At 47.2% G+C, this 9,817-nt stretch overlaps 2 protein-coding genes across 2 annotated transcripts; one reads left to right on the forward strand and one right to left on the reverse strand.

Annotated features, from left to right (window-relative positions):
• The first annotated feature begins 2,348 nt into the window (after positions 1-2,348).
• Positions 2,349-4,392, forward strand: LOC123409808 (peptide-N4-(N-acetyl-beta-glucosaminyl)asparagine amidase A-like). The gene has a single exon (XM_045102711.1). The coding sequence runs from the start codon at positions 2,530-2,532 to the stop codon at positions 4,219-4,221; it is 1,692 nt and encodes a 563-aa protein (XP_044958646.1). The 5' UTR covers positions 2,349-2,529; the 3' UTR covers positions 4,222-4,392.
• Positions 4,393-4,819: 427 nt separating this feature from the next.
• On the reverse strand, positions 4,820-8,720 carry LOC123409907. Its single transcript, XM_045102809.1, has 5 exons — positions 8,520-8,720; positions 7,457-7,561; positions 7,261-7,333; positions 6,683-7,162; positions 4,820-5,275 (listed from the first exon to the last, which is right to left on the reverse strand). The coding sequence occupies exons 1-4, from the start codon at positions 8,703-8,705 to the stop codon at positions 6,684-6,686; spliced, it is 843 nt and encodes a 280-aa protein (XP_044958744.1). The 5' UTR covers positions 8,706-8,720; the 3' UTR covers positions 4,820-5,275; position 6,683.
• Positions 8,721-9,817: the final 1,097 nt, after the last annotated feature.

Genomic DNA, 9,817 nt, shown 5'->3' on the forward strand with positions numbered 1-9,817 from the left:
GAGAGATATGTACAAAAGTGTATGATGTCGAGCCCATGTAGACATATACAAAATGCTCTAAAATCAGTTGAATGTTTGTGAACTTATTTTGATGATTGTGGTTTTGCTTGGGTTTTCCTGCTGCTGCTATTGTTTTGTGTCAGGTTCTAATTTGATTTGCTATTGTTGTTTCTCTGGTGGTGTTGCAAGCTCGTGGTGCACAAGAGCAAGGTCCAGAAGGACCCCAACAAGCCCAAGCAACCCCCGAGCTCCTTCTTGGTCTTCATGTGAGTCCCCCTATTCGATTACTTGATGTGGTTCGATTCGCATTGTTTTTCCTGTGTTTTGGTGTGGCGTCGCGTCCTGGCCGAGGAGTTGGTGTGTGTTTCGTCTTCGCAGGGACACCTTCAGGAAGGAGTACAAAGAGAAGAACCCCAACGTCAAGCAGGTCTCCATGGTAAGCGTCTCGCCTCCGTCCCGTCTCTGCTCCGCGCCTCTGTATCTTGTTGTTTGTTCGATCTGGTGGTCTGCCATGATTTTCCTTGTGAATTTCGTGTCCTGATTTGGTTTAGGGTTTGTCGAATCGCAGATTGGCAAAGCCGCCGGCGAGAAGTGAAAGTGGATTTTTATGGTCAAATTGGTAGGCAAGATTTGGTGATTGTGCAGAGTGTGCAATATTTGTGATTGGGTGAAGTTTGAAGTTCGTGTGTATGCAAGATTAGATGGTTTAACTGGTTGTTGTAATATGAATAAGTGTATGAAGTTCTATGTGTTCTGTTGTGACTAGGATATTGTAATAAAATGATTTTGGCTGATATTTGAAGATTTTCATATGTTTTCTCTCCTTTGTGTGTGATATATTGCTTATTAATAATATGTGAAAAAAAATTATAACATTGCAGTTGGGACCCATTGCCCAAAAAAATCTGATAATTGGGACCCATTTGAGAACTAGAGCTGACAAAGAGGCCAGAACGAAAAATAAATGGTTTGTTAAAAGGCCACAACCCCAAATTAAAAAGGCTAAAATGTTGGGCCTGGCCATGTAGCTAACCAAAATTAATAGAAAAAAAATGTAAAAAGGACGAATTGTTGGGCTCGGCCCATGTAAAAACACCATATTGGACCGGCTGAATCTTATCAACGACCAATCTAATTGGTCGTAACTTTGTCACGTCAGATTGCCACGTTGGATCCGACGTGACCTAGGCAGACTTCTAACGACCAAAATGATTGGTCGTAGAACCAACGACCTTTTGTTTGGTCGTAAAATTCTACGACGATTCTAGCAGAAAGGTCGTTATAGTTCATTAGAGACCCTCAGCTTTTGACCTTCTGTTTTTAGTCGTAAAAATGTCGCAAATTGAAACCAATGACCATTCGGTGACAAATATTGAAAGTCGTAAGTTGGCATATTTTTTGTAGTGCCATGACATCATTCTTCTAATGGTGTGATCCCGTTTTCGAGTGACAACACTGTCTATGGCTAGGAAACCTTGACCATCTTTGATCAACGAGCTAATCAACTAGAGGCTCATTAGAAACAGTGTGTTGTCTATGCTATGCCTATTAGCTGGTGAGTATGATTGAGGAGAGAAGAAGAAAGAAACTTAAAAACATTACAGCCAGACTCCTCTAACCTGCCGCAAATGTCCGGATAGTTCGTCCGGTCATTGATCGATCACAAAAATCGATTCAGCTGGACCCTTATACCCATCTCAAACGTCCAGATTGACCGGCATCCAACATAGCCATCTCAAATATGAAAACGATACAAGGGCTCGCGGACCGTCACGTAAGATGCGACCCTACACCGAACTATTTTTCTCTTTTTTTTATTCTTTTCTTTTTATCTTTTATTCTTCATCAATCACGTATAAGTTATCGGACATATGAGGAAAAAAATACCAAAGATGCTGTGATAGAGTTGGATAATTTGGGTGGCTCTCATCTTCGTGCGCGGTGGGGGGCGACGCACATCGATTATGTGTTCCGTGCTAATGCATCCGTGCGCGATGGGGGGCGACGCACATCGATTATCTGCTCCGTCCTAATGCATTCACGCCAAACTGGATTTGCGGTCAATGCATTTTGCAGATCGAAATGGAGCAAGTTGGCCCGTTGATCCTTATCTGGCCTAGCTACTTCTTCCGTTTTTAACTATAAGTTTTTTAGAATTTCATTACAGACTACATATGAAATAAACCGAATGAATCTACGTTCTAAAATAAAATATGCTTAGATATATTTGTATGTATTTCCTAACGAAATTTATAAAAAAAAACTTATATTTAAAAACGGAGCAGTATCCTGTAATGCAAGCTGATCTGACCTGCATGCATGCATGTGCCGGCCGGAATGGCGGGATCAGAGACCAGAGTCAGCGACCATCTCGTCCTTTTGCAGCTGGCATGCTCGTTCTGTACCTACCCAACAAGCTTGATCCTTTCAATGGCCTTATCCTCGAGCTCGAGGTCGACCCTAGCGCGCGTACATAGCAACGCAGCAGACGGCCTCCGCTCCGGGAACTCTAATCTCAAGTTGTGAACCATGGCCGTGCCATCCGCTCGCCTCGCCCTCCTCCTCTGTTTGATGATCCCAGCCACCGTCGCCTCAAGTCGGAGCCTACGCAAATCCCCAGCCAACGCGTCGCGGCCGACCACCTTCTTCGAGGTGGACCGCCCGCTCCGCCGCAGCTCCGGCCGGTGCTCCACGCTCCTGCTGTCCGCCTCCTTCGGCTCCACCTTCAACAAACCCCCCGCCACCAACGCCTACTCCCCGCCGCGCTGCCTCGTCAAGGCGGGCGGCCGCGCCTCAGCGATCTCCCTCGCGGTGCTCGAGTGGCGCGCCGCCTGCCGGGGAGCCCAGCTCGACAGGGTCTTCGGCGTCTGGCTCGGCGGCGCGGAGCTCCTCCGCGGCAGCACCGCCGCGCCGCCGCCCAACGGCATCATCTGGTCCGTCTCCAAGGACGTTACCAAGTACGCGTCCCTCCTCGCCGCCGCCGGCAAGCCCACCTTCACCGTGTACCTCGGTAACCTCGTCAACACCACGCTCACCGGCGTGTACCATGCCAACGTCACGCTCCACCTCTACCTCCGCCGCACGCCGCCGACGAAGCCGCCGCCCGCCACGGCTCCCGCCGACCTCGTCGTCCCGGTGTCGCGAGCCCTCCCTCTCGACGGCGGGCTGTGGTTCCCGATCCAGAGCGCCGCCGACGTCGCGTCCAAGAGCGTCGCGCTGCCATCCAACGCCTACCGCGCGGTCCTCGAACTCTACGTCTCGTTCCACCAAGACGACGAGTTATGGTACAAGAACCAGCCCGGGTACCAGAACGGCCCGTTCCGCGAGGTCACCGCTCGTGTCGACGGTGTCCTCGCCGGCTCCGTGTGCCCGTTCCCCGTCATCTACCCCGGCGGCATCTACCCGCTCCTATGGCGGCCAATCGCCCCCATCGGCTCCTTCAACCTCCCGACGTACGACATCGAGCTGACGCCTTTCCTGGGCAAGCTGCTGGACGGCAAGGCGCACGAGTTGGCGTTCGCGGTGACCAACGCCGTGGGCGTATGGTACGTCGGCGCCAACCTCCACCTCTGGCTGGACCCCGGCGGCACGGCGACGACGGCGGGCCTCGTGAGCTACGTCGCGCCGGCGGCGAAGACGACGTCGTCCAAGTCCGCCGACCCCGTCGACACCCACTACCACGCGACGGCGAACCGGCTCGTCTCCGCCACCGGGTGGGTCAAGTCATCGTACGGGAACATAACGACCAACTCCACGCGGACGTTCGCCCTCGTGTACCTCCTCACCTTCGAGACGCTGGACCTGACCATCGTTGCGGACACCGGCGTGGTCGCCACGGACGGCGCCGGCGGCGTCATGTACTCGGCGCAGACGCACGGCAACTTCCCGCTTGGCTGGGTCTATCAACAGAATAGCCTAACCGTCACGCACGGGTTGGAGGAGACGACGGTGGCCGCCGGCCGGTGGTCGTCGGCGCCGCCGTACCGGTCGCTGCGCACCACGCAGAGCAGCCTCGTGGAGGACGAGGAGGGAGGCGGCAAGTCGTGGGGCGTCCGGCAGACGTACAGGTACAACGCCACCGACGGATGCTACTTCAGGAACGTGACCAGCAGCAACTACAGCGTCGTGTCAGACCACTCCAATGAGTTGTGCGTGAAGGGGGCGGCATCCGTCGGAGTTGGCGCTGTCACGGCCGCGCTACCGACGGTCAATCTTCCATAGTTACTTTTAACCTGTACCGACATTTGGCAACTTCAAGAGATTCCGGGTTTGAAACGTCAACCTTTTCCCTTTGAAGAACAGATTGTTGATTTAAGATGTGTGCGTGAGGATCCCATCGGAGTTAGTACTAGATGAGAAATAAATGGAGTCCCGTAAGATTTTCACCCGAAATGCAGAGGGCTTTTGGTGGTCGACCTCCATGAAGATGAATATTTCGATTTTTTTGATAATTACATTTTAGAGTTTAAGAAAATTGAAAAAAAAATCTACATATTCATATACGACTACACTACCCCGCTGACTGTTGTGTACCACATCTTTTTCCCCAACCGCTCGCCGCTAGGCACCGCGGCTTGCCTCGATGCCTCCATCATTCACTGCTCCATCCAGAAACAAAGCCGTCACATGCTCGCAGACGCCGAGGAGGCGAGGAGAAGCTCGCCTCTGATCCACACAATGAGGCCTAGTTTGGTTAACGAGGATTGGGAAGGTTTTGGAATGGAGGGATTTCAGGGGATTTGGTGAATCCCCCTCTTCCACCCAATCCTCTCAAATCCCCTCAAATCCTCTCACATCCTTTCTATTTGGTACACAGGGATTCATACACAGGAGTATACTATAATTAAAAATGTAATTTTTACACCTTCAAAAAATTACGGAAGAATTGTACTTAGAACAAAGGTTTGTTCATAAAAGAAGAAACGTGAGAAATAGTATCGACAGCAAAGAAGATGCTACACGAATCACCATATAGAAGTGGATTCCAAAACCACGAATGGTCCACGAGAACACATCACACGATAAAATCTACTGATTTATCATTCCAGGCATGCAGTGCAGATATAGGAACTCAAAACACAGATACTGGATAGTTGGATAGTTTTCAGAACGGCCAAACAAATGTTCACACCATCCATTTTAACACAGGAGTCACATGATTGGCAGCTAAGCCTTGCAAGCATCGGACTGTCCGGAGGATGGTCATTCGTTCATTACAGGCTTGTTCTCGTTGGCCTTGAACCTCTAGTTCTTCGGCTTGTGCTCTTCCATTTTTCTGCCATCGGGAAAGCAAAGGTAGTTAGTCCCTTGAATTCAACATTCATCAAATTTACTGAATTTTGTCAGCCATCATCAAAACAGCGAGGTTACTGAAACAACAGCGAAGTAAACAACTACAATACTACTCTCTAGATCCAACTCAAGACCAGGAGACCTACTATCTACAATATTTTAAATTTTTTACAAGGTTTTTTTGTTTTTGGCTGTGTTGTGTTTGCTACACAACTGAAGGTAAATGTTCGAGCAAAACTCATTTTCACCTTCTCGCGCAACAAAGCTAGTGCAATATGCAAACCATTCAATACACAAGATTCCATATAAAATTTGAATTACATCAGGAAGACAAACCATTCAATATGGAAGATGATAATCCAGATTATCCAACCAGCTTTTAACTCTTTTGATGTTTGTTTAACCAACTTACCTCTAGTTTCGTGCCTATTTTCCCACAGCAGATTATAAAACAAGCACAATGCAGCACAGTTCAGGAATTGCAAACTGAGCCTTGGTAGCAAATACAAGGCTATGTGCATATATAACTACCAAGGAAATCCTCAGTTTACTGGATTTCAGTGCATATATAACCAGCTTTTCTTAGTTTACACTGTCATTATATATGAAAAATGCCTAAACTAACTGTCAGTGAGTGCCACAACTACATCTAGTGGGTCTCAGTGTTTGACATAACGGTAGTAAGACCATGACAAATATTTCAAAGTGCAGTTATGTTAAGAACAGAACTATTCTAAGACTGAAACTAAACATTCAGAGAACTTTACTGGATGGAAAATCCCAATGTTGGATCTATACAAGCCATAAAATCTTCATGTTGTTGGATCTATACAAGCCATAAAATCTTCATGTTGTTGGATCTATACAATACTGCTGCATAAGCCATAAAAATTATAGAAGATGCCAACTATATAAGCAATAACTGCATGACTCTCAAGACCCCTACAGGATGCAAACCAGGACCAAATTTCAGTAGTGAGCCGGCTGCTGGCTCATTGGAATCAAATCAGGAACATCATGGCCATGAGTAAACAGTACAGTATATGAGAGGAAACAAGTTCATCATGGTCATGAGTAAACAGTACAGTATATGAGAGGAAACAAGTTCATCTTAACGAGAACAGTGGTTCAGATTTGTTGATGAAAAGCTAAAGATATCTTGTATAGTATATGAGAGCATCATGGCCATGAGTAAACAGTACAACACAGAAAATTAATCAAGAGCAAGGGCATCCAATAGCAAACTTAGCTTTCTCTAGCACCACACATATGCTGAGACTGCAAGCTTAGCTGATGTACTAGTATATTACTTGCATGATTCTGATTCCATGTGTGATAGATAGAGTCTGTTCTCAACTGATCTATTCGAGTTATAGCTGAGAAATCTTACCTTAGACACCCCGAGGTAAGTCTGCCATTTCGCTCCGAAGGAACACGACGACGCTCACTTCATCTTCGGCGGCGGCATTGAGGCAGTACTGTTGGGCATTTTTTGACTCTGCGAACAAAGCAGACTCGTCCTCTGCTTGCTTCCGTTTGATCTCCACATAGTTTGCCATCACTTCCACCATGGGATCATCCCGCTTCTTCTTCTTGGGCTCGTTCACTAGATTTTTATTGGAACCACCAGGAGCACCTGCTCGAGTAACATCACTTTGAGTACCATCTATTGGATCATCACTTTGAATAGCTCCACTTGGATCATCACTTTGAGCCGCATCTCTTGGATCATCATACATGAGTAAATCATCTTCGCACTGATTCAGATCAAAAGAGAACCCAGTCTCATCTCTTTCAACTTCAGGATCATCATCAATCACTTGTGTAGCCTGAATTGATGTAAAATTGTAATTACCTTCTGCTATATGTCCTGCACAAGCACCCAAGTTCTCACTAAAGGTCACATAGCAATAGAAATTCTTTGTAAAGGTAAGAAAAAGGTAGCAAATGAAAATCCATTAAACTCACCATCATAAAGATCACCTAGCTTGTCATACAAAGGAAATGGCTTTGTTTGAAACTTGCTTATGTCTGGCCAGGACTGTATATAAGAGAAAACTGTATCATACATGAGTAAACTTATTACGTTGTGAGTGAGATTATCTCGGAATTCATCTCGACACTAAAATTAGAATAAGCATGCAAGCAAGTTTTTCATAGAGACATGATAGAAAATCATAAGAGGCCAAGGAGTATCGAAGTTAGGCATCACAACTGGATCCCAAGATGGAGGCAACTCATCCACCCCAACAAGAACCCGAGCGGCAGGCTGTCAAAATAAAAACAAGGTCAAGAGGAAACTCAGAACACCACACAGCCATGGATTAGTGAATCAAATAGCATTTTCACCAAGATAACCAAAGATCAAACTATTTAGAGAAGTACAAATGTGATATGCCCTAAAAGAGAAGTACAAATGTGATATGTTTTAATTGCATAATGTTAGCACAGAAACTAGTTAGCTGCACATATTCTTCAATTTTGAGATAGCTAACAAACACCTAAAATTTGTGATACCTTGAGTCAGAACTTAAACTTTTCATTGCAAGCATTACTTGAGATAAATTGATTGATCCAATGCAGACAAAGGCCACTAACTTCTTTACGGTGTCTATGCAGAAAGGAACTTCCGAAATGTTGTAACATTATATAGGCTGCAAAAGCAGGTTATGTGTGCAACGATCACAAGACAGAGGAGAGCAACATAATGGTTTATGAAAGTGCAGTTGCTGATGACAATCACAATCAGGTGAGCAACATATATATCTGAGATGTCAGAAGTTCCTGATGACAATCACAATCAAGTGCAGTTGCAGCGCATAATTATGAATTATACATATAAGGCTGCATAAGAAAGGATCAATCTTTCATGACCGGTTTCAAGGCATCTCTGAAGATACAGCGCTGATGAAAAGTGCAGGGCGCAGGGCATCGCCCTCAGCTTGTCCTCCTCCTCGAAATCATCCCGGCAGACATGGCAGGAGGTCTCCCTCGTATCACCCACCCTTGGAGTGGCCAGGAGCGCGACTGCGCTGGTTGCTGCGGGTACAAGCTTGCGCATCTCGAGCTCACGCGCAGATCGGGACAGGAGGGGGAGGAGGGGGAGAAGGGGGAGAAGGGGAGAAGGAGCTTGCGCATCTCGAGCTCGCGCGCAGATCGCAGATCGAACGCAGATCGGGACAGGAGGGGGAGGAGGGGGGAGAAGGGGAGGGGCGAGAATGACTTACGACCGGGGAAAAATCCAGTTGGGGTCGCCGGAGGAGTTCGCCTGCGTCGAGGGGTCGGGCGGTGGGGTGTCGAGGGGTCGGGAGGCGGGGCGTCGAGGGGACGGCGGTGGCGGTGGCTGGCAGCGGTGTTTCCTTGAGGTCGGGGGACGAATCCACGAGGGCACCCTCGAGGGCTCTGAACCGCATGAAAACGAGGGTATAGGAGGGGATTGGAGGGGGTTGGACCGTCGGAACCCCGCGAACCAAACGGGTCAAACGGGATTAGCGAGGATTCTGGTCCATCCGAGGAAAATCCTCTCGAAACTCCTTGGATCCACCTCTACCAAATGAGGCCTGAGGAGGCCGTGAAGGGGAAATCAATAAAAAGATAGTATTCATTCCAATCGCTTCTCTCTCTCGTTTACTCTAACAAACTCAAACCGCTCTAATCAGTCAATCACAATGATGATGTTTTTAAAAAAGAAAAAACAAAAGATGATAGTTTACTGAATTAGGGTTTTCAGTTATGATGTTTTTTTTTGCAATTTACTCGAATTCAAGAGCATAAGTGGTGGAAAAGCTAATCTGTAGGCAATACCACTCCTTTTGTAGTTGTTAGTTGGCTCACAAAATGTGGTTGAAGGCTGAACGTGTAATTAGTTATCTTGTAGAGTATATTTTCTCTGTATCTCAACAACTACAATTATTTAGATATGGACGAAATATTGCTAATCATACATGTATTTTACGAGCAATATGAGTAATATTTTTTTTTAGAGAAGGAGGTTAAACCCCCGGCCTCTGCATCAATCGATGCATGCAGCCATCTTATCAATTATTTCACAAAGGTCTAACAAGAGTATACATCAATCCACTCAAAGCCACCACTCACACCTACAAACTCGATAATGTGGAGTGCTCTCACTCCACATATCTAAGACCGGTGTTGTTTTCAATCCATCCACATAATGTATCGGGAACAACAGTCGATGCAGCACACCTAAAACGCACACCTCACGCACACGTTTTACCAGCCGCCATCATCCTCGAACCACTGATCCATCTTCAGGAAAGAGATCCGCATCATCCTTGCCAGTCCAATCATCCGTCGACGCCACCACGGCGCCATCGCCCTGCGCTCATCCATCCATATGCGAAGACTCTGGGAGATCTGTCGTGCGTAGCACCTGCCAACCAGGCATGACTCAGCGTAGCACCTGTCAGCCAGGCATGACTTGACAGCTCCACCAAAATTCCGTGCAAGACGAAGCCGCTCCACCTCCTGCCTCAGTCTGCCAGCGCTGCTCCACAAACGATGC

Source organism: Hordeum vulgare, chromosome 1H, assembly GCF_904849725.1.
Source record: "Hordeum vulgare subsp. vulgare chromosome 1H, MorexV3_pseudomolecules_assembly, whole genome shotgun sequence".
Taxonomy (NCBI): Eukaryota; Viridiplantae; Streptophyta; class Magnoliopsida; order Poales; family Poaceae; genus Hordeum; species Hordeum vulgare.

Coding starts and splice junctions, on each gene's coding strand:
- LOC123409808 (XM_045102711.1), top strand. CDS start 2,530: ATGGCCGTGCCATCCGCTCGCCTCGCCCTCCTCCTCTGTTTGATGATC.
- LOC123409907 (XM_045102809.1), bottom strand. CDS start 8,705: ATGCGGTTCAGAGCCCTCGAGGGTGCCCTCGTGGATTCGTCCCCCGAC. Junction 7,562..8,519: donor AACTGGATTTTTCCCCGGTC/GTAAGTCATTCT, acceptor TTATTTTGACAG/CCTGCCGCTCGGGTTCTTGT. Junction 7,334..7,456: donor CTCTTATGATTTTCTATCAT/GTCTCTATGAAA, acceptor TCTTATATACAG/TCCTGGCCAGACATAAGCAA.